Below are 24,513 nucleotides of genomic sequence, written 5' to 3' on the forward strand. Positions count from 1 at the left end.
AATTATATAATTTATGAATTATTATAATCGAATTCTGACCTTAAAAGTCAGCCAGGTATTAATTATTAGTTCAAATTCAATGATAGTGCCTGTGGCCCCAGCAATAAGGACGCTTTTCACCCCAAATACCTTACTTTTATATATTCTTCAGTTGAAAAAGCAATCATTTAATTACTTTGAACAAAACTGTGTTTGAAAGAAATCTTTGTTTCGAAATATATTTGGTAATTTTATCAATTCTAATTTGCTAAATAACCCAGAAACATTTAAAAAACCTTAAATATTATATAAACCTAGTACAGAATTGACTTTGTTTTTCTGCCCCCGATCAGAGCGGCGAATGTTTCGAAAAGCGCTGTGATGATTTGATGCAATCTAGTGGTTAAGAAGAGAGAGAGAGAAAAAAATGCGTATGTTACCCTGGTGCACCTTTAGACCTGTTGTATCCTTATATTGTGGTTGTTAGGTAAATGAGGAGAGATCTGCTAGAAAAGAGTGTGTGTTACTCCGCCCTTATACATGTTGATCTCTTTCACATTGTTATTGGTTCCCGCCGGTGACTGTTTACTCTTTATGGCTTCTGTGTTGTACCTGGAACTTTCAGTGAACAGCGCTCTTGGGGTGCAGAGAGCGCGAAGAATCTGTTTGTACTCTTGCCTAAAGTTCTGGTTGAGCAACCCGTAGACAACAGCATTCAGACAGCTGTTGAAATATGCCATGAAGTAGCTGGTAACAAACAGCCACTCCGGGATATTCGGCGCCACTCTTGCAGGGTTAACCGCCACGGCGAGCCCAATGAAGTTCAGGGGCGCCCAGCACACGGCGAACAGCACGAACACCACAAACATGGTCAGGAAATTCCTCAGGTCAGCTGCTCTGACCTTTGGATGGGGCCGGACACGACCTTTAACCCTAATCACCAATGTCCATATGCGCAGGTAGCAGAAAGAAACCACACCCAGCGGGACAAGGAAGTGGATCAGAACAACGCAGACTGTATAAGAGGAGCTTGCTGTCTGGGCGAACGTGCAGGAGAAGATGCGTGGGTCGTATTTTAGGGAGCCCACAAGGAAGTTGGGCACGGTGGCCAGAGCTGTTAGCATCCAGGTGAGCAGCAGGTACAGGCAGGTGTTCCGGCGCGAATACAGTCGGTCGTAGCGGAGACTGTGGCAGATGTAGCAGTAGCGATTGATGGCGATAGCCGTGATGTTGAAGACCGAACCGATCACGCTCAGCCCCATTACAAACCCACTCAGCTGGCAGTGCAGGGAGCCCATTGTCCAGTCATTATGAAAGATGGCGGCCAGAGCCAAGGGGTAGGGGTACAGCGCCACCACTAGGTCAGCAACAGAAAGACTTACCACAAAGATATTACCTATGAGAGAAGAAAAAGAGAGCGACATATTCAAAGGTGCGGTATTCATGACAATGAAAGCCATACTGTAAGTTGATGAGTTGATGTATATGTGTTTTAACCCCTTACCTGCCACCCTTTTTTAAAATTGCCTTCTTTCCTATCAAATATTTTAGTAATCATCCTAAAATAAGTATCATTCTTAAAGGGATAGTTCACCCAAAAATACAAATGTGATGCTTATCTGCTTACCTCCAGTGGCCAGTGCATCCAAAATGTAGGTGTCTTTGTTTCTTCAGTAGAACACAAATGAAGATTTTTAACTTCAACCGTTGAGTCTGCCAGTCATAATGCATGTGAATGGGTATCAACTCTATGAGTAAAAAAATAAAAACATGCTTAGACAAAATGTACAAATACCCTGCTGCTCGTGACGATCGGTTTCTGTGAGAAACACAACAGTATTTATGTTATTTTTTTACTTCATATCCAGACAAATCTCATCTAGTGTTCCCATCCGCTATTACTTCCGCCTGGTAAGGTCAAACTGGTGCGATCATATATAGATCTCTCATTAGTGCCTGTGCGGATAGGCCAAATGAGGTTTTTCATATTAATATATATCTATGATTGTGTCAGTTTGACCAGACGGAAGTAATGATGGATGGGAACACCAGATGAGATTCGTCTGGATATGAGGTAAAAAAAAATAACAAATACTGTTGTGTTTCTCACAGAAACCAGTCGGTTTGCGTCTAAAGACATCAATGTGTCGTCATGAGCAGCAGGGTTTTTTGTGCATATTGTCTAAGCATGTTTTTTTTTTACTCTCATAGAGTTGATATCCATTCACATGCATTATGACTGGCAGACTGCAACGGTTGGAGTTAAAAAATCTTCATTTGTGTTCTACTGAAGAAACAAAGACACCTACATTTTGGATGCACTGGGGGTAAGCAGATAAACATACAATTTTTATTTTTGGGTGAACTATCCCTTTAAGCTTACGATCTCAAAATTCATCCTGTGAAAACCATTTGGAAATTGGATGTTGCGTTATCATGGAAACAGTACACCAAATTCTTCTAGGGCTCCTCCCCTTGTGGGCAGTGTCAGGTTTCATATTATAAAATTAGGTCCACTTTGTTTCCTTCAACGCTCATTTTTTGGGGGCCGACAGCTTATAAAAACTTATTTCTGTGCTTTTTTTTAGCTTGTCTGCTGTACACCTTGTTACATATCAGATTTTAGACATTGTTCTGTTTTTTTTGTCATAAATCAGAAACAATAATGCGGCTGGATTGTCCCTGTTGTGGGCGTGGCCTAAATGTGCTCTGTCTCTGTTGCATAGATGTAATAAAAACAGACATTCCGACTTGAAATCAAGAATCAAGGGTTTATAAACTTTATAAACAGGGTCATTTTTATAAATTCAGCTTTTTTTTTTGTCTTGTGGACTATAAGCATCTTTAATGTAAAATATCTTATTATTAAATAAAAAAATAACATGCATTTTGTATGCAAGGGGTTCACATATTTTTTTCTTGGCAACTCATTACTCATGACAACTGCATGGGCAACCGAAACCCAATAGAAAAAAAATATTTAGTACTTAAAGGGAAAGGTCACCCAGAATAAAAGTTCTGTCATTATAAAGAAAAGAGTACACAACACTTTTTTTCCCATACAATTTTCTTTTTTTCTGAGACATGAGGTAACGCCATGAGGGTGACCCCCCTGGATTTGATCTATTTGTATCATGAGGTGGATCACATGAGCTCCACTCTCTGCACTGTCATATTATGTCATTGTACATTTGCATGGAGTTGAACTCTGCTCAACTGTGTTGCGTCGCCAACGGTCTCTGTATGTCGCTTCAAATCACCAACTCTCATTGAAAATGAATGACTTCCGGTTGCTTTGTCGCTGCAAATCGCTGTCAGTGTGAACGCCCTTCAGGGGACCACAAGGACTGCCGTGTACAGGAAGCCTTTGCCTCTTACCATATGAGGGACAATGAGTAAATGCGTCTCGTTGTATCCATCAGTAAACCATTACTAAACATTATTACTATTACCTTTTTTTCTTCAACTTATATATCCTTCTAAATTGTGTTTATTCTGTTAATACTTGCATATTTATCCACCTTTATTTTACTTTGCATTTATATTTATTTTAGACAGATAGCTATTTTACTAAGGGAAATTAGGGTGAAAGAGCAGTCAGACAAAAATATACAGAGCCCCTAAAGGGACATGGCGGAGGAAATAAAAAATGAGATGAGATGAAAACTTATATGTCAATGCTTTTGCATTCTCGCGGGGAATGCAGAGAATTTGTTCCTGCCATCTCATATTTTTTTCCATCAACATGTCCCTTTGAGGGTACTGTGAAAAATACACAACTCTATCACATAATACATTAAATAAATTATTAAAAATAAAGACTTTAATTTAATCTTTAATTAAAAGCTAAGCAAATGATTTGACAATAAAGAAAAACTGAAAAAAGGGTATTTGAATTGGAGAAAGAAAGTAAAAGGATGCACTGACTCTTCTTGCTCAATAAAATCAGCAAATAGAGATGATTGCATCTCTGAGAGTATATGTGCTTTTAAAAAAAGTGTGTGTGGGAGCTAGACAGAGAGCATCACAACTGTGTGTCAGAACTGTGTGTGGACTGACAGAATACAGATACCAATATGTAGTTTATAACTCGATTAGGGAGGTGCTGTAATAACTATTATCCCTGCAGAATAACATTAAGTCTCCTCTATTCCGGTGAGAGAGGACACAAGCGCAGTTAGTTCACATTAAATTAATTAGTTGATCTTTTTTATTTCATTTATTTAAATGTGGTTCAATGTAGTTTAAAATAATCATTTACTGTGATATTCTGTGAGACGCTGGCTGCTTTTCTTTCTACTTTTCCGACATTCTCACTCAGTGTGACTGTTTCTGGTCCCGTGTTTATCCTCAATGATCTGGTTAGGAGTGTGTGTGGATCCATTGTCAGCCTGCTGTTCTGCTTGGGTACGGCAGAATGACATTTACGACTCTTACACTGGCTTCCCATACAGGCACTTATCAGTTGTAAAACTCTGATTTTAACATATAAAGCATATAAAAACATGGGACAACCTCTGCATATCCCTGTAGTTATCCTTATACTACTCGTTCTCTCTTCGCTCTTCTCTGGTTCTTGTACTCTTCAGCAGCCCACATTTAAAATAAACTCTATTATTTCATTTAAATTATATGTTATGCAATGCTCTTTCTTTGGTGATTAGAACTTCCCCAACGTTGGACTGTTTTAAGACACTTTTTTTTAATCAGCTATTTGTCTCGTTTGCTTGTTTGTATTTTTTTAAACGTGTAATCTTTTGTTTTTAATTGTATTACTGTTTCTATTATTATTATTATTACCCTGTGTTGTAGCACTTTGAGAAAAGCACAATATAAAACAGTGTAAAATTGTACATTTTAAGGTCCATAAATTGTTTTACCTCTAAGTCAGGGGTAGGCAAGTTTGGTCCTTGAGAGCTGATGTCGTGCAGAGTTTAGCTCCTACTCCACTAAGCCACCATAGTATAAAACTCATGGCTCCCAGCATGCATTGCAGCATTAATTATGTCACCACTGTTGAGATTCATATGCTGATTCTTGATATATGTGTTCATCATAACTTTTTTACCTGTAAAAAGTATTTACAAACCTAAAATCAGAATGTCTGATCTGTGGCAAGAAGTATTGTTTTTGAAGTTGTAGTATTTATTTTTTTGTCAGTGATGAGATTAATCAAATATTTTTCTTCATGATAATTTTTTTTTATGGTTTAAACAGATTATGTGTTTTGTTAACACTCTAATAAAAAGCACAAACTAACATAAGAGTCAAATTGCCCAACTTAAGGAAACACTGGTCACCATAATGGTGACCAAACATGGATCCGGACTCTGCAGGACAGCGACTCTGAACTTGCCTACCCCTGCTCTATAGAGCAAAACAATGGTATAATTGTACCCTAAGGACCAATTGTGTACCTTTAAAGATACAGTTATTGAATACCCTCTGGACTGCCAACACTGAACATCACGTGTAATGAAATGTTCTATTTAGTTTGTAGTTATTTAAATCTCAGGACTAAAACATAAGCATTAGTTTGAGGATTATTTGAGGAATTATAATTGAATGAAAACCATTTATTTAAGTTAATCTAAAGCCATTCATTCAAGTTAAATGAACACCATTGATTCTAGTTAGTTGTATGGTGGGTTCTTTTATGTTTTACTTTCTTCAGTCACGTGGAAACACTATCCATGATTGAATTATGTTCAGCTAAAGAGCTATATTTTGAGTGTATGGTAAGTAAATATAACATAAGTAACAAGGACAATGTAAAATAAAGTGTTAACAAATGTTGTTATTATTATTATCATTCAAAACACAAACGAGGAAAAAATGCCCCTCTGCCTGACCTCGTCTGGGTGTCCTCAAAAGCTGAGCAATTCAGCCTCATGTTCCATATCAAAAACAAAATGTTCAGACACATCCATCTTCTATAAAAATGACCTCATTGTGTCTTTGCAAAAATGCATTTCTTATTGAGTTGCCCCCGTAAAACTATTTACAAATCTTTTGCTGAATTCAAATGGGGCTCATTTCCACAATTTCAATTATTCTTTGGCTCTTTGCAACACTGATCAGGTCACACGTGTTTTCCATTCATGAACTCCCATTGACTGTTTCCCTCCATCACACTCAGTCTCCATCTTGAAGCTGAAACGATTACGTGCCAGGAAAACTGAACATGTTTGACAACTCATGAAGGTTGCATTCATGAGTGAAACAGATTCAAAAGGACTGATATAGCCTTTGATGTCTACTTATGCAAAGTATTATGAAGTGATCAGACTGTGCCTGTTTATGTTAAAACATACTCACCGATAAAAGAAAATGCACATTTTAGGTCTCTGGTATTGTGTCAAAAGCTGGAGTAAAACATTTCCTTACCATTTGATCTACCTCAGTGATACCATTAGTGTGTCAGAACCAAGCCCTGCATGTCATAAGATCATTTTCTTCTTGAGGTCGAAGAACACTTTCATAGCCTGTGCTGTCTGCAACAAATGCAGATTGTTGTGGAAAACTTCCTTTTTCCCAGCTAAGAGAGAAACAAGATTCAGTTACAGATTATGTCTGCCTGGCGTGCACAATCACAAAATCGAATTTTAGACAGCCCTAAATCTCCCTCTTTCTCACCATGTCACCTTTAGCATCAGAGACGATTTATCCAAGCATTTCTTTAAATCTACAGTGGCATTTTGACTACTGCCTGAGCCTGCCAAGTGTCAACTCAAAGCCACAGCTGACAGGAAGTGTACTTTGACAAGATCACCATCTCCCACCATCAGTCTAGCACGAGTCCAATAACCCGAAGCATCACACACAGGACAACAAACAGGCCGCTTTAGCTCTCTGTGCTGAAATTATCCACACTATTCATGGGAAAGTGTTCATAATTCACTGTAAAAATAAAATAAAATAGGTTGTACAACAAAAAAAAAATCTTAGTACCAATTTCCACTAGCTTTATTTTTACTCAAATTTTGTAAATCAGTTATACAAATTGAAAATAAGTTTTCTGTGACATATATATATTGTGTCAACATTATTTGTTTTCTGGAGATGTGCAACTATTCAGTAACAAATCTTTTGTAGCTGAGCCAATTCAAGAACTTTTGTCCATTTGGAAACAGGTTTAGATGTTGATTTTTAAATTGAAAATCATTTAGTCATCACCATTTTGTTTTTGCTAGGAAAGAAACTAAGATGATCAAGATTTCAGCCTCATAAACTCTAATAAATCAACAATATTTCTGACCAATATTTTACCACACACAGGAATGTTTTACCACACACCGACATCAAGAATCAGCATGTGAATCCCAACAATGGTGACATGCTTCATGCCGCAATGCATGCTGGGAGCCAACGTAGTATTAAAATAAGGGCTCCCATCATGCATTGCAACATGAAACATGTCCCCATTGTTGAGATTCATATGCTGATTCTAGATATATGTGTGTGTGTGTCTAAAAAAGTTCCCACAATGTATTTAAATATCAAAATTCAGAATGACTGAGCTGCTGCAAAAAACTTTTGTTGGTAAATATAATATAAATCAATTTGATCATGAATAAAGTAGTTAACTCCACTTTATAATGCTGTTTTCTAGATCACCAGATCATTGGTTACAACATTTTCTGCAACAAATTGTGTTTTTTTAAACACTGTTACAAACTCATACAATCCATTAAAGCCCCTTTCACACTGCACGTCGGACCCGCAATATTCCCGGAACATTGCCGGGTCGCCTTCTGTGTGAAAGCAACCACGTCCCGGAATTGATTACCGAATTGAACCCGGGTCGGGGACCTAGTAACATTGCGGGGTTCGATCCGGGACGAGCGCTGTGTGAACAAAAGCTGAAACTAATGCCGCAACGTGTACATAGTTATCGTGCTACTCCTAAAGCTTTTTTTTTCAATAATACAACCCTGCAGTGCCAGAATAGCTCGTCTGTGTTTTAAACGCAGAGAGTGTTCGTATACAAAAGAAACTAAAATTAAACAAGCAGAAACGTGCTCAAACTGGACACAAGTCGAGACCACGGAGCTCCTTACTATCCGCACTGAAGCTGAGATCGCTCGCCATTATACGTCACATCAGGAAGTCACGTGTCAGCTCGATCCGGGACCGTTACGGGTTGTGTGTGAAGTGCAAATATTACGGTATTTCGCTGGCAGTGTGAATGGACCAAATCTAGAGGCCCGGGAAAAAATGCCGGGTCTCATTATCCGTGTATTTGCCGGAATCGCAGTGTGAAAGGGGCTTAAGACTCAAACTGCCCAACTAAAGGAAACACTCATCACCAAAATGGTAACCAAACATTTCCAATGAAAAAGTCTACATCTGAACCTGTTCATTCTTAATAAGAACTTCTGTTTCCAAAAGACACAAAATGTTGAATTGGCTCAACTACAAAAGATTTATTACAGATTAGTTTTTATCTCTCCAGAAAACAAATAATGTCACGTTGACTCAACATTTTTTTGTGTGTCACAGACAACTTAGTTTCAGTTCATATAACTGTTATTTACAAAAGTTGAGTCAACAAAAATAAAAGCTAGTGGAAATTAGTACTAAGATTTTTTTTTGTTGTACGAGATTTTGTACAGTATGGATTTTTGCTGAACCAACACAACAAAATCAGTCATTTCAACTTTTTTCAAGTTGTGTTTTTTACAGTACTTCTGAATGTTATGATGTTAGATCTTCACATAGTATTCTGTAAAAAATATTTTTTGTTGAGGAACCTAAAAAAAAACATATCTCATAGCAGTTTATTGATTGTTATGATAGCTTTTAAATATAGTGTTTATAAGAAATACAATGTAAATACATATGTCTTATTTACTCAGCTGATCAAATGTAAGCATTTTGTACAATTGGACATATTGTCAAGATACAATTCCCTCAAGGTTGTAATATCTATTCAGCTGAAACACATTTTCAATTGTGCAGTCAAATGCCTGCAGCCTGAGATCCGAGCAGAATCCTCAAACCAAGCTCAAGTCAGACCTCAAGCCCGACAAAGTCATTTTTGACTTCTTTCAAAGAGTCTCTAGAAATGGATCCTCTGGCAACTAAGTCGAAGAATGGTCAGGGAATTGTACACAGGTCACAGCGGGTTCTTCGCACTGACATTTGCAATGACATTTATATGGAGAGTCAGTCCCGTTGGCAGTGGACAAAGATATAATTTCTGAGCAGGAAAGTATTTCGGCCAAATACTGAAGTGAAATCTCTTGCTTTTCCTGAGTTTCACATATTTTGCAGCACCTCTCTCACCGGTCTGTCTTTAACTCTCTGTTTAGTTCCTGTGTCTTCAAAACACCTCCTTCCAAAAAGTGCAATATGGTCTTATTGGTCAGCAGGACCAGAATGTGATCAGTGATAGGTCAACCGTTTTGAGTGTCTTTTGGAAATGTTATGCCTCTGCGAAATTTAACACACTACTAACACAACTCAACCAGTTGTGCAGTCTTTTTTTGTGTATACCTTGCGGGTGGGATTTATTTAAACAAGGAATATAGTGTAGTCTTAGTCTTAGAAGAAAACTACAAACTACAATCAAGGCTTTTCAGGGAGTTCAGAAACAGTGCTTACTGGTATAAAAAAATACACTTGCAAATCCTTTTCACGCTCAAACAGCAACATCACACACTCAAGAAAGTAAAAAAAAAAAAATAGAACCCCTATATGGCATAAAAGATGTAATGCGCCATAAGAAGCATTTATGATTATGTTTTGCTCTGGGTACCTTTAAGTGGTTGTTCCGATGACTTGAGTTGAATTAAGTCACTTTATACAGTACACTCTAAAAATGCTGGGTAAAAAACAACCCAAGTTGGGTTGAAAATGGACAACCCCAACAATTGGGTTGTTTTAACCTAGGAATTGCTGGGTTGGACCATTTTCAACCCAACTTGGGTTGTTTTTTACCCAGCATTTTTAGAGTGTATCAGAATGAACCTACACAGCTGTCAGAGAATCAAAGTCACATGGCCCACGGTCAGAGTATAAAACATTTAGTAATAACTAAGTCTAATAACACCACAGTTCATGCAAGATAAGGTGTGAATACTGAACCTTTCCTTTATCACTACCCTCCAGCTTGAATGCAGATGGGTCTACTCTTGTTTTTATTCCTTTTATTTCCTCATCAAGGTTGAGGGACATAAAGTCAGTGTAATATCGACATGGTTATTTTACAAGACTCATATATCATGTTTGAGAGAGAGAGAGAGAGTGAGAGAGAGAGAGAGAGAGAGAGAGAGAGAGAGAGAGAGAGAGAGAGAGAGAGAGAGAGAGAGAGAGAGAGAGAGAGAGAGAGAGAGAGAGAGAGAGAGAGAGAGAGAACAGGATTTATTTTGTCTGTGGTTCAGATCAGGACAGTTCATGGGAAGGAAGGATTGCCTGAGGATCACAATAAATCCACATGATTATCCTGAACAGAATAGTTTATTTGGTTTTATTTCTCACAATTTCTCATGACACACTCTACAAGGACATATATTCTACAACCCTGAGCTGAATGTGTAAATGAACCACACGGAGGATAGATGGGAGATCTCATAAAGCCTTTCACTTTATTGTGTTCCTTAACTCAAAATATAAAAAAAGATTAACTTTCTTAATATGGTGTTACTGGGCATGATTCTTCGCTGCATGTTTGTCATCTTTCATCAGAATATAATTTGCTCTACCTTGATTTCCTCTACAGCTGATATCAGTTAAACCAGTAATCCCTAAATGGAAAAAAGTATGAATTGCTGAATTTGAAGGCTACTACTCTTACTATTTCTGTCATATCTTCGGGCTATTTGGAAGAATACAGAGAGCCATGTATCAAGTGTATTCATCTCTCTTTTTACTCAATTAAAGAAAACACTAAATTATATCCACTATAGCAGGGTACAACAGGCCTTAAGGCTCCATGGGGTAAAAGGCTTCTTTGATTTTATTTTCCTCTAGACCACTAAATGGCATTAAACTTGCCGCAGCACTTTCAGAAACATCAGCTTTTCAAGATGCACGTGAAAATTTGTCTGATCCTTGAAGCCACACAAAGTGGATTCTGCGCTAATTTGATCTAGTATTTGATGTTTTTTTAAAATGCTGTATATTTAAAGGGATACTTCACTGCTTTTTCATATTAAACTATGTTATTAATATGGACCTTAACTAAGACGAGTTGATAAATCCCTCACTCTTCTCAGTCTGTGCGCTTAACCTTTATCAAATCTCTCTGATGCGTGGTGACATTCTGATAGCATTTAGCTTAGCCCACTAAACCCAGTTCATTCCTATGGTACCAAACAGAGATCAAGTTAGAAGTGACCAAACACCTCCACGTTCTCCCAATTTAAATACAGTTAGATGAATAGTTGAACGATCAAGTATGGTGACACAAAATAAAACGTGGCGCTTTTCTAAGCAGATTAAAAAGGAGAACTATAATGTATGGCGGAATAGCACTTCTGAGAGTACTTCGATTCGGCGCAGTAAAAAGTCCCGGCTGAAAAATCCTCCCTCACATCTCCGCCTCCCTCTCTCATTTCTGTCATCCAGGCTATGAAATTATTAATATGTTTTAAAATATGGTGGTTTCATTATAAATATGGTGATTATTTCTAAGGTGGACACCCAACATAATATATGATATTTAGCATCTGAATCTAACCATGTCATATCAACAAATGGAAAAGTCAGCCAACTGTTTAGTCATATTAATTATTGTGCCTTTTACGCCAAATATCATATTTTTAAATATTCTTCCATTATTGAAAAAACTTGCTTTAATTAGCTTGAACAAAACGGAAAATCATTAAATATTTTAAATAATTTTAGCAATTCTAATTTGTCACTTAAAGGGATACTTCACCGCTTTTTCATATTAAACTATATTATTCCCTTAAAGGGGGGGGGGGGGGGATGCTGTTTCATGCATTCTGAGCTTTTTACACTGTTAAAGACTTGGATTCCCATCCTAAACATAGACAAAGTTTCAAACACTAATGTTGGACGTTTGATGGAGTATTTCTGTGTCAAAAATACTCCTTCCAGTTTCTCACAAGTTTCGGAGAGTTTTTTTCGAGTATGGCTCAGGTTGACGTTACTAGAGCAGAAGGTCCTTGTATGGGCCGTACGGGCTCTTCTCCCGGTAGGGTGCGCGCGTGTGTGACTAGAGTGAGAGAGGAAATGCACGCCCATACACTCCCGCCACGGTCCACTTTATTCCTATCTGTGACATCAAGCGACTTTAACGCTTCAGCACAGCAAGTCACTGCTGTCAGGACTTCACCAAATCATACCAAAGAAGTGTGTTTTTGACGGAGCGGTCCGAGCGATAAAAGTTCGGTCCTGCTTTGGAAGCAGCCAGTGAGTAAAACTGCTTCAAATGTCTATGCTGTTGTCACATGAGTAAACATCAGTAAACGACACGATCGCGTGCTTCGTCGTTACACTAGTCTGACGTGCAAAACCGTTTTGCTTGCTACTGCTAAGGTTTAGTCGCATACAATAGTCCATAAACCGAATCACACAAATGTTGACAGGCCACTAAATACACAACCCATTCTCACTCCCAAGGCGTCAAAAACCGAAGCATGCTCAAGTGCCTTCTGCGTCACAATAAAGACGCTAAAGGTGCCCCAAGGCGTCATGTTTCGACGCGCTGGGTGTTCCATTCATTTCAGTGATGAACCTTTGGCGTCATACACAGACGCGCTGGGTATTAGTAATGTTATCGTCATGGTGAAATTGTATTAGTTTATAAATTTGCCATTATGACATGTTGGAGTGTGTTTTTCAATTTAATCAGCAAGCATAATTTTATTTACATTTTTTTACGCTATTTAGACATGCTTAACATGTAACCCAACCCCATCCCATCCCTAAACCTACCCATTTGTCTGAACATGATATAAAACACAGGATATAACATACTGTATCCACGAGTTATTCAAAAAAGTTAAATAATCCAAGTTTTCCGTGGCCAAACGATTGATTTGCATGAAGAAAATCCCCAAAAGCGATCAGCATCTCCATCCGCAGAAGATCATCAACAAACACATCAAATTTCAAATATTGGCGCCCGTTACGTGAGATTTCATAGTAAAATTGCATTGGGTCTCGTATGTCTTGTGACCAATTGCGTCATTACGTCAGCATTGATTGTAAAATGTCATTGGCTCTCGTGTGTCTTGTGACCGATTGCGTCATGCTCAGGAGTCTTTTGAATTATTTGAATGAGAAATGAATGAGTTCGTTCACGGGGCAGCGGGATCATCATTTCAGCGATTAAAACATCAAGATCAACTCAGTTCTTCACATGAAGATATCGTATGACTTCAGAAGACTTGGAATGCAACATGAGTTAATACTTTTATACTGCTTTGGTCAGTTTTTGCAATAAATACTTGTGACTGTACATTTATTTGCCTGTTATGTGTTTTATATTGTTAAGATATGGGTAGGTTTAGGGTAGGAGTGGAGTTAGTTGCTCCAAAATATAAAAGTAGCCTTTAAATATTAATAAAATCATGTCTGCTTTTATAAATGCAAATAATTAAATGCGTCTGTTTATGACGCCAAAGGTTTCTCATTGAAATGAATGGAGCACCCAGCGCGTCGCAAAATGACGCCCAGGGGCACCTTTAGCGTCTTAATTGTGACGCGGAAGGCACTTGACCATGCTTCGGATTTTGACGCCTTGGGAGTGAGAACGGGTTGAAATACAGTACATACCACAGAGACGGACGTCCTGCTGTTGCTGTTTCTCCTGTTCAATTGATTTCAGCCGCTGAATGATTCTGGATCATGTATCTATTAGCTGAGATCGATAGCTATGGGCTTCTCCACGCTTGAGGACGTCATCGCTTTGCACGCTCGTCATTCTTTAGCTCCGCCCACACGATACGCCTCCAGGCGCTCGTTTTTTTCCGGAAAGACTCGGTACAGCCCATATTTATTTTATAAATATAATAAAACTAAAGTACTTTAGACCACTGAGTAATAGTCCAGTGCTGCTTCTCTGTAGCCCAAAGTAGCTTGTCCTGGGGAATGCGGCACCTGTAGCCCATTTCCTGCACACGCCTGTGCACGTTGGCTCTGGATGTTTCTACTCCAGACTCAGTCCACTGCTTCCGCAGGTCCCCCAAGGTCTGGAATCGGTCCTTCTCCACAATCTTCCTCAGGGTCCGGTCACCTCTTCTCGTTGTGCAACGTTTTTTGCCACACTTTTTTTCTTCCCACAGACTTCCTACTGAGGTGCCTTGATACAGCACTCTGGGAACAGCCTATTCGTTCAGAAATTTCTTTCTGTCTTACCCTCTCGCTTGAGGGTGTCAATGATGGCCTTCTGGACAGCAGTCGGGTCGGCAGTCTTACCCATGATTGTGGTTTTGAGTAATGAACCAGGCTGGGAGTTTTTAAAAGCCTCAGGAATCTTTTGCAGGTGTTTAGAGTTAATTAGTTGATTCAGATGATTAGGTTAATAGCTCGTTTAGAGAACCTTTTCATGATATGCTAATTTGTTTGAGAATTTTGGGTTTTCATGAGCTGTATGTCAAAATCATCAGTATTAAAACAATAAAAGACCTTAAATATTTCAGTTGGTGTGCAATGAATCTAAAATATATGAAAGTTTGATTTTTATCATTACATTATGGAAAATAATGAACTTTATCACAATATACTAATTTTTTGAGAAGGACCTGTATGTGCCTTTTACCCCCGTTGTACCCTAAAAATTACACATGCTATTTTGGATTGCTAAAGAGGGTTTTGGTAAACACTTTTGCAGGTGTTAAAAAATAGTGAAATAACACAGAAGCAATGTCCTGTTTACACACAGACAGGTCAAGCAGATGGAGTCATGGACAGATGCTTTGTCAGCTCAAGAGATAACACTGACAACACCTTCTTTCCATAATGGCACCTCCACAATGTGTGGCCAGATTATAATACTCAGAAAGAATCCATTGAAACAAGTGCAAAAGATATCTGCGTTTTTTTTTTCCAGCTGGCTACAATATTGACACCTAGCAGCAGGCTGTGAGATGAGGCAGTCATCACAAAGCCGCGATAGAACATCTCAACAGCCCTCAACAGTGCAAAACTGGAAAAAAGACCAAACAGTAAACAAGGGAAACAAGGAAGGGAGAGTGAAACTGAAGATGGATGCACATGAAACGTTATTTTCCAGGCTTTGTCAAAAAATATCCAAATTCATTCTCAAACTTCACTCTGTTGAAAATAGCAGAGAAACTGAAGTCTAGTTGGAGAAAGACTTGGTTTGAGGTGTCAGCATGCTCCATCTGAGCTTCAGAAATGCATGCAGTGCAGTATTCCTGCATTGCAGAGAAAGGACAAAATAGATTTCACATCTTTGTTGTAATTTATGACTCAAAATTCAAAATGTTGTATATTTATTTATAAATAATTTTTTATATATGTAAGTGTGATGTAAATGCAAGCCAATAACAATTTGTAAGATAGCAAGAAATATGTAATTTTAAAACAATATAAACAAATGTTATGAATGTACAAAAAATATAACATACTAAATATGCTAAAATATATTGTGATCTCTCGAAAATATCACAGGGGCATCAATGCCTTTTGGATGAACTAAAACCAGACAGAATGTGCTTATACAACCCCCCCCCCCCCCCCCCCCACACACACACACACAGATGTTGGTCTATGTGGTTTACAGGGACTCTCCATAGGCGTAAAAGTTTTTATACCGTACAAACCGTATTTTCTACCACCCTACACTGCCCCTGCCCCTAAACCTACCCATCACAGGAAACATTCTGCATTTTACTTTCTCAAAAAAACATAATTTAGTATGTTTTTAAAGCCATTTGAAATATGAGGACATTTGAAATGTCCTTATAAACCACATTTATAGTGTAATACCAGTGGTTCAATCATTAAGTGGTTCAATAGATTTGTCAGATGGAGATGGATGACTCAGAAAGTCAAAAGATTGCATTTCAACTGTCTCTAAATATGGCTGTGAGGGGAAAAAGCAGAAATCTGCAGTTCACAGCAGAGTTTCAGAGGAGACAATTAAAATGCAATTACCTGTTACTTTCCAACAGTACATCTCTGAGCCAGTTTGAGGTTATCAGCGAGGATGAGTTAGCTGATCTGGCTGCGTCTTTGCTGTTATAAATGTATTTAATGGATAGTCTGGCTCAGCTAGTCTGAAGCAGGGATGGTGCTGGAATTAGCTGGTATTGAAATGCCTTTTGCAGGCTTATTTTAATACAAAGATCAGACAGTCTATTATAACTCTGCACACCTCATTTTTCGCTCTCGCTCAGATGCCTAGGATTATATATGTGGAACATTAAAATCTGCCATCTATCGTCTGTTATATTATCGGATTATAAAGCTCATGAGATTCTGGTGAGATACCACCATCAGCCCCCAACACTGCTCCGGACAAACACACACACACACACACACACACACACACACACACACACACACACACACACACACACACACACACACACACACACACACACACACACACAGAGAGAGAGAGAGAGAGAGAGAGAGAGAGAGAGAGAGAGAGAGAGAGAGAGAGAGAGAGAGACAGAGAGAGAGAGAGAGAGAGAGAGAGAGAGAGAGAGAGAGAGAGAGAGAGAGAGAGAGAGAGAGAGAGAGAGAGAGAGAGAGAACTTTAGATCCATGAGCACTTGCGGCATGTAAACAAACAGACCCATATTCCCCACTCTATTATAAAAATAACTGTGGAAGCACTGAGAGAGAAAGATACAACAGAGATGTTGAGAAGATGTAAAGGGGGCAATACAAGTTACCTGCATGAATTCTTGTAAATATATTTTATTCCAAAGGCAAAAGCTGTTACTTGTACAGTGTATTTTTACATTTTTTCCCCACCCTCCCCAACCATCCCTAAACAAATTGCCTTACATAATGATTAAACAGTTACAAATGGTTAAATACAACAACCCTGCATGAATTCTTATATGTCTATTTTGACATAAGGAAAGTAGCATGTTGTGTTACACCAGTCTTTCTTTCACTGTAAAAAAACATGCATGTTTCCAATTTAAAAGTTTCTGACCGATCACATCTAAAAAATGTTTTTGAATTTCTGTAAATTGATGCAATTTAATTCACAGAAATTCCATTTGGCCAACTGAAAAATGTAGATGTGATCAGTCACTCGAAAGTTTTCGATTAGAGACCTGATTTTTTTTACAGTGTATTTAAAAAAACATCTTTATTTAACTTTATTTCACATAATATATTTGATTTAACTAAACTATTTATTTAAACAGTATTCATTTAAACTGTATTGAACCAGAAAAAAGTAGCCTAACACTAAAGCATATTACTTTCTAAAATATGGACAAAAAAAAAATTGTATGTGTCTCCAATTGAAGGTTTTCAAGTGACTGATCACATTTTTCAGCTGGCCAAATTACATTTCTGTGAATTGATGCAATTTAATTCACAGAAATTCAACTAAAAGTTAGATGTGATCAGTCACTAAAAAAATCAATTGGGGCCTTTTTTCTTTACAGTGTATATTTTTTTATATAAGGAGTAAATCAGTATGTAATGCATTGCATTTTTAGACCACTTCCTAAAACTGGTAAGGAGGTTTAAGGCACAAATATGTACATGGAGTTGGTAAGTATTTAAAGCAGTGTGTTTGCAAGTGTTTATGCATATGCATAAAAAAAAAAAAGAGAGGGACTATTTCCCCCTTCATTTCCATAAGTACTTAATGCTGAATTATTCCTGTATACCAGTGAGTCATTTAAAACAGCCAAGCATCCTCTCGGGAGTTCTGCCAACAGACTGATAAAACCCAGTCCAGCCATTCAAACATCTTCTGCAATAAGCAAATGATCAGGTTTACTCTTTTATTGTTAAAAATGTAGTAGCAGCGAGATATTCTTTTAGCTGTTGAACTTGTGTAACAGGCAGCCTGTGTCGGTATAAGTGCAGCAGGTCAGATGGTTGTGCCTGAGGCCGCAGCTCAAGCAAGAAAACATCACCAACGCCATCCAAGCCTTTCAGAATCTCTGTAACGCTTTATCTCAACACTTATTCATCTGCACACATACATTCCAGCTTAATTCAAACCCATTCATGTCAGAAATGACCATATAAGAGCATTAACATGCCTCAGTGTGAACTGGAGACACATTCAATTATGCTGGCACTCAGTGTGTCTGCTTATTATTTGAGGAAATTGTGCTGTAAAAAACACATTCTCATTGACTGACTGACAGTGTTGTGTAGACTGATGTGCCATTAACAGAATGTACGGCCCATATCAAACAATTCTTTGGAAAAGTGCAAAAGTTACAGCCCAGGTGCAGTAGTTGCCATAGGATTGCTATTCAGTTGGTAGTCTCCTCAGCAAGTAGTATAAATCATGATTGCTGCAAATTAGCACACCTGCACCAGCTAATTAAGGTGTTCAGGATTACTTGAACATTTCAGACAGGTGTGCTGGAGCAGGTTGGAATGGAGTCTGTGGAAGGTTGCCCTATAGAAGCAGAGCTGGCTACCCAGAGTCAGAGAATTCATCCACTGCCAATGCTGACCTTCCCTCACTGTCTGTGTGTATTGCTACACTGAGAGTAGTTCAATGCCTCTCCTCTGAAAGCCATCTGTTCATCAGCAGCCCTGAGTGTTTGCCAATGCCAAACACTGCTGGGATTTCCGGTAAGGTGTAATGGACGAAGTGTGCTGGTGCCGCTAATGGAGACCATGTAATGCAGCAGTAAAAAAATGTAAACTTCGATTCTCTCCACTTTGACTCTCCAGCAGAAGTGTCTGTCTGTGTGTCTCACTGGGGCCAGTCAGGCTTATTTTTGTTGTTTGAAAGAAATTAAAAAGGTTGCTTATTCAAAACAACTAGGTTCAGTTTGATGACACTTGCAAGTGAGGGTGGAATCATGGGAGTTGTAGTCTTGATGCTTCACCTCCACATCTGAAAGGATTCTGATGTTTATGAGTGACCTTTAATAACGTTATGGTGGTATGAAGAAGGAGCGCTTGGTAGTTAATGCTAATGAGAGGGACTTGAGCGAAACACAGGTCTCGGAGCTTTTATTATGCTTGTTGCGGTCGGCGGCTTCCGCTCTTTTTGCTGTGTATGTTTTACATGGTTAAAACAATCCGACTAAAAACATTTGAGTGTGTATAAAGAGTGATATAACCTTGCTGAAATCACATAGAAATTGCACAATATGCCCAGCTTAACTGTGTTGTGCTGTATATCAATGATTCGTTTTCGGTTCTATATCCAAACAGTTGTTTGCTTGTCTAATACTATCCATACTATGTTAAAGCATCTTTGGTGTTTTCATGGGTTCTACCGAAATCAAGGGTCGCGCAGATATGACGTCATTGACAGATGACGCAAGGACACGTTTTGTAAGTGGTTAAATAGCTGATTTCTTTGGGTTTAAACATTTTTGGAAACATTTGGGATAATATAAGTACACAGATCAACAAAATGTGTAAAATTGTTCTAGTGGTTTTGGGATATTTTAATCTAAAACTCTTACATATTGTGCCTTTATTCAGAAAGTGTGCATTAAATTGATCAAATGTGACAGCAAACAGTAAAGACCTACATTTGTAACAAATATTTTCTATTTCAAATAAATCATCACTTTGAAAATCAGTGTCCACAAAAATATATAGTTACAGCTGTCATTATAATAGGAAATGTTTCCTGATCAGCACGTTAGAATGATTTCTGAAGGGTCATGTGACTGAAGAGTAATGATGATGGAAATACAGCTTTGCTATTACAGGAATAAATTACATTATAAAATGCATTAAAATTGAAAATTATTCTAATTATATATTATATTTTGGTCAAGTAAATACAACCTTGGTGAGCATATAGAGACTTTTTTTTCAAAAACATTACATTTTTACCAATCCCAAACTTCTGGCAGTGTACTTGTTTATATGTATACTGGTTTTCTAGAGGTGTTTAAATGATTTAGACTGGTTGGGATGCTTGACTTTGGCAGATTGTATCACAAATTAAATCTCCTGAACAGTCTGAGGGAACACTAAACAGCATCAGCTGGACATTAAGAAGAAACTATCAATCAGCACTCTAGTCTAAAGAGGGGCCAGAGGACGGGGGTAAGGAAGTATTGATTAAACCCAACTCAGGCTGCCAGAACCTGCACTGCCTGCATAACCAAACCCGACGGCTGTAGAAATGGCAAGAGCTGAGAGGGAGGGGGAAGAAGAGGAATGAGGGTTTCAGTGTTCTTGTGCCAAAATTCTAAGTAATATATCACATAATTTGATATATTAGTCCATTTTTTTTGTGAGGCGTACATTCCGTCTCAGTGAAAATTTAACTACACATGTATTTACTGGAATATACTATACAAATATTTTTTAATATAAAAACAAATGTATGCATTACATTTGAAAAATGTTGATAAAACATATAGATCAAAATGTATTTATTTAATACTATGTGGTAATTTATGCCAAGTACCATGATTCATTTTAAATGAATTGCATTTGTCACATTAATACATAATGCATTTGCAACAAGGAAAAATTGTCTTTGGCCATTTTGTCCTTGAAGACAAGATACCCGTCCTGTTCAACTGCTTCTGATGAGCCATTAACATTTGAATTTTAATAGTCTACATTTAAAAATGTTGTCTTAATTTATAGGTCAAAATGCATTGAATACTATCAAGTTTTTTTGTTTTGTTTTTGCCAATTACCATGATTTATTTTATAGTTAAATTAACTGTTTTTTTCTGTGCATTTGATTGTCATTCTCAACTACAACATATATATGAACAATATGTAATACTTAAAACACATAGCACATTTAAATGAGCACAACTGCCCATCCACCGCTTAAAATGCTTACAAGCAAATACATTTCACCATCTTACATTTTCACCAGCAAACACAAAATCATGCCTTAGTAGTGGCACAGTGAGCAGCCAAATGCCCACAACACATACAACAGCCTGTGATGTCCTGATCTCACTGTCCCCGGTGGTGTCTTGTCTTTTTGCACTTGTCATGTGCTTAAAGGCATTATAAGACCATTAAATAAAAATAAAACGAGCACTAAAATTAAACCAGCAGATCGTGTGCCTCTCTTTTCTACTGCATTCCTGTCCTCACACACATACTTCTGATGTTAAAGAGTTCTCCAGAAACTTGCATTCTAAAGCTTCACTGACACGTCCTGAACATTGAGATGTACAGAGCAGTAATTCCGGCCACTGATATATCAGACATATCACCATGTAGTACAATAAAGCTAAAAGCAGGGTTGAGTAGCGGGATGGGAGACCTCCTGGGAAAAATAGGTAGCTGCTGGAAGAGGTGTTCACCCTGGTCTGTGTGGCTCCTAACGCTCCAGTATAGGAATGGGGACTGTCAAAAAGCACCGTCCTTCAGATAAGACATTAAACAAAGGTGCTGACTCTCTGGTCATTAAAAATCCCAGGATGTCCTTTAAAAAACAGTAGCAGTGTAACCCCGGCATCCTGGTCATATTTGCCCATTGGCCTCTGTCTCCTCTCCACCAATAAGCTGGTGTGTGATGGTGATGGGTGTTTTAATGCAAAATGGCTGCTGTTGCATCATCCAGGTGGTTGCTACACATTCCATACGTAAAGCGCTACATAATGAATTATTATTACCATTACTGATCATGTGTGTACTGTATGCATGTGTGTTTGGGGCTTAGTGTCTTGTGTTCTTCCATCCAGCAATACTGGATCTCCATTCTTTATCCAAACATGCAGTGTTGCGCTGCTACTCAAGCAGCTCATTGCTCAGGGCAGGCTGGGAAAGCACCGCATGATCTGAGGCAGTGAGATTTCGACATGCTGCCTAAACAGTTAGGAGCAGCTGCAGAGAACGGAACGGTCTGATGAAAGGAACATGTAACACCATCCACACTTGAGCATTCTTCTCTTATTATGGTTGACGACGTGCATCTGACAATTCCCATTTTGTGGACCCCAACACGGATAACTAAACGCTGGTTTCAAATCATGATAATTTCTCAACCTTCAGAGCTCTTTAAAAACGTCAAACACCACACTTTAGCTCTGATGGAATGGATCACAGAAGAGCTCTTCTGTTTCTGTCTGCTCTGCTGAGGATATGGTCATTCTCACACCAACAGCCTAATCGTTTGAAACAACTCTGAACTTATAGCAGTGAAATCGATAGACAATATACCCCTCGCAGGCAGAGCTCTGTTCTCTCGCTCCCACCTGTATAATATTACATGCAAAGAAAAAAAAGCAGATAATGTAGCAAGCAACATGTCCTTAGATGTACAAAGAGATCTGAGAACTCAGAAAGTCTGAGAACGCATTGATAACCTGGTATATAAAATCGAATTTGCAAACTGGAATTTAAGTCAAATAATCAAATTTAGGACATTGATCATGTGAACTCCACTCATCAAAAAGGGATTTTTTTTTTCACCATTGAAGCACAAGATGCTCTCTGTGATATTTTCAAAGCATGCTGGTTAACATGGATCATCAGGTTTTTCAAATTCATTGCACCTTTCATTTCTTGATTTGTTAGTAAAATGCTGAACACATAATTCACAATTAAAAAGTCTCCGACTTTTGGACACTGCTGTATGTGTATTGTGTAAGTGGTTTTGAAGAATGTGTGTGCACTTTATATTCTTGCAGCACTATAAAAGTCTCACATATCTATTGTTTATTCAAAGCACAGCCTGCAGTATAAAACGAAGCCCTGTAAAATGAGTTGTTTGCTGACGTGCTTCTGTTGAAGTATTCATGCCTTGGGTTACATTCTTCTGACACTTCTTTGCACATCAAAAACGTGAAAAGTTATTATGCCATTTAACATCTTTTTTTTTTTTTTTTTTTTGCACAATACAAAAAAGACAGCCATGTTTTGCTGGTGTCTCTTATGTAAGTCTGAGGTGCATCAAAACAGGACACAGAGTAAACCATGTTAACAATGTTATAATGTGCATACTATGAGCAATGTGTTCACTGTTTCCAACTGTGCAATTAACAACCTCTATCAACTAAGGGAAAAAAACCCCGATATGATCCATGCCAACTGACACCAGCAGCTGGGAACAACTTGAGCCAACATGAAAAGCCAATGCTGCTTTAACTTACATAAGTGTATTTAGAAGCATGCTACACAATTACAAATACAAACTCTGCAAATTCTTTAATTTAACAAAAAGGCTCCACATATAATGTGTGATATTTGTCAGACATTACAGAGGTCTTCACACCTGCATTCCTCAGTTTCTTGTTCCTGTACACGGACAGGATGACCAGTAGATTTCCAACGATATCAGCCACGGTGGTGAAGATCAGCACGCCGGCGAGGGTGGCCGCTACCCCGGGAGACGTGTTCCTGGCGGGGAGGCAGTTGTTTCCCCGGGATAAACTCTCCAGACAGCTCAAGTTCGCCTTCATCATCGCCATTAGGGACGAGTGTAATACCACATTAAAGTTTCTCCTTTGATACACTCTTCAAAAGGAAAAAACAAAACAAAAACAAAGTTGGAACGAACAGGTATTCTCGTACGTTCCCAAAAATATAGCCAATCCATTCCACTTAGAAAATGTCACTGAGCTCTTAAGAATCTAATGCAAGAGGAAAGCAATTTTCAAGTCCCTGTAAATTTCCCAGTAGCTCCCATTAAATTCATTTGCACGTTTGCTCGTCGGTGCATTGTCAGCCCCACAGTTATCTGGATTGTCACCTCGGATCACAGTGACTCACATACACTCCGGGCAGTTGCACAGACGCCACATACATCACGGCACAGACATCAGCCGCCGTCTCCAGCGCTCAGTCAGCTGTTCAGCGCCTATCTGAGCAGCGATTAGCGTAACGAGTTGTGGATTCAGTCCAGACCACCACCTCTGCCAACCGTTAAACAGAACGTGGAGGTTTATAAATAGGGGATTGTCATATGCATAATTATGTAATGTTATAATCATGTATATTAAATAGCTACACATATTTTAAGATGTTTAGGTAACCGAGAAGTTAGATTGCAATTAGTCAGAGCATAGGGCATATTTCCATCTGATGTCGAACACGAAACGAACTAAAGTCGCGATTGGCGTTGGCTTGGTGAGGTAACCATAGCAACAATAGCCTATGCAGTTCGAGCAATTTTAGTTAGGATGTGTATCATACATCTAAACTTTTTGCCTCAGCAGCTGAGCAATAGGTTTGCTAATTACAAGAAAAACTTAAATGTTTAATCCAAAATCTAAATTTTTGATAGCAACGTCAGGTTGTGCAAGACAAACCTCCAAAGAGCCGACAAAATGACAAAATGACTTTTTTCATAATTTGAAATTTAATTAACTTGTTTAATTTTGCACTGTTTAGATCATTTGCAAAAAATAATGGGTGCAGATTGTATAAATTAACCATAATCAATTGACATTCTTGTTTATGTAATAGAGTGGTGCACGCTTGACATTTTTG

The 24,513-nt window shown here is 38.3% G+C and overlaps 1 protein-coding gene across 1 annotated transcript; it reads right to left on the reverse strand.

The window, feature by feature from the left end:
* Window positions 1-374: 374 nt before the first annotated feature.
* On the reverse strand, window positions 375-23,956 carry mtnr1c (melatonin receptor 1C). The gene is made up of 3 exons (XM_067440238.1): window positions 23,774-23,956; window positions 23,297-23,538; window positions 375-1,375 (listed from the first exon to the last, which is right to left on the reverse strand). Exons 1-3 carry the CDS (start codon window positions 23,827-23,829, stop codon window positions 486-488), a joined length of 1,188 nt encoding a protein of 395 aa, XP_067296339.1. The 5' UTR covers window positions 23,830-23,956; the 3' UTR covers window positions 375-485.
* Window positions 23,957-24,513: the final 557 nt, after the last annotated feature.

The sequence above is a fragment of the Pseudorasbora parva genome, chromosome 3 (assembly GCF_024679245.1).
Source record: "Pseudorasbora parva isolate DD20220531a chromosome 3, ASM2467924v1, whole genome shotgun sequence".
Classification (NCBI taxonomy): Eukaryota; Metazoa; Chordata; class Actinopteri; order Cypriniformes; family Gobionidae; genus Pseudorasbora; species Pseudorasbora parva.

Coding starts and splice junctions, on each gene's coding strand:
- mtnr1c (XM_067440238.1), bottom strand. CDS start 23,829: ATGTATGTGGCGTCTGTGCAACTGCCCGGAGTGTATGTGAGTCACTGT. Junction 23,539..23,773: donor GTGAGTCACTGTGATCCGAG/GTGACAATCCAG, acceptor TTCCTTTTGAAG/AGTGTATCAAAGGAGAAACT. Junction 1,376..23,296: donor CAAGAAACTGAGGAATGCAG/GTGTGAAGACCT, acceptor CTTCTCTCATAG/GTAATATCTTTGTGGTAAGT.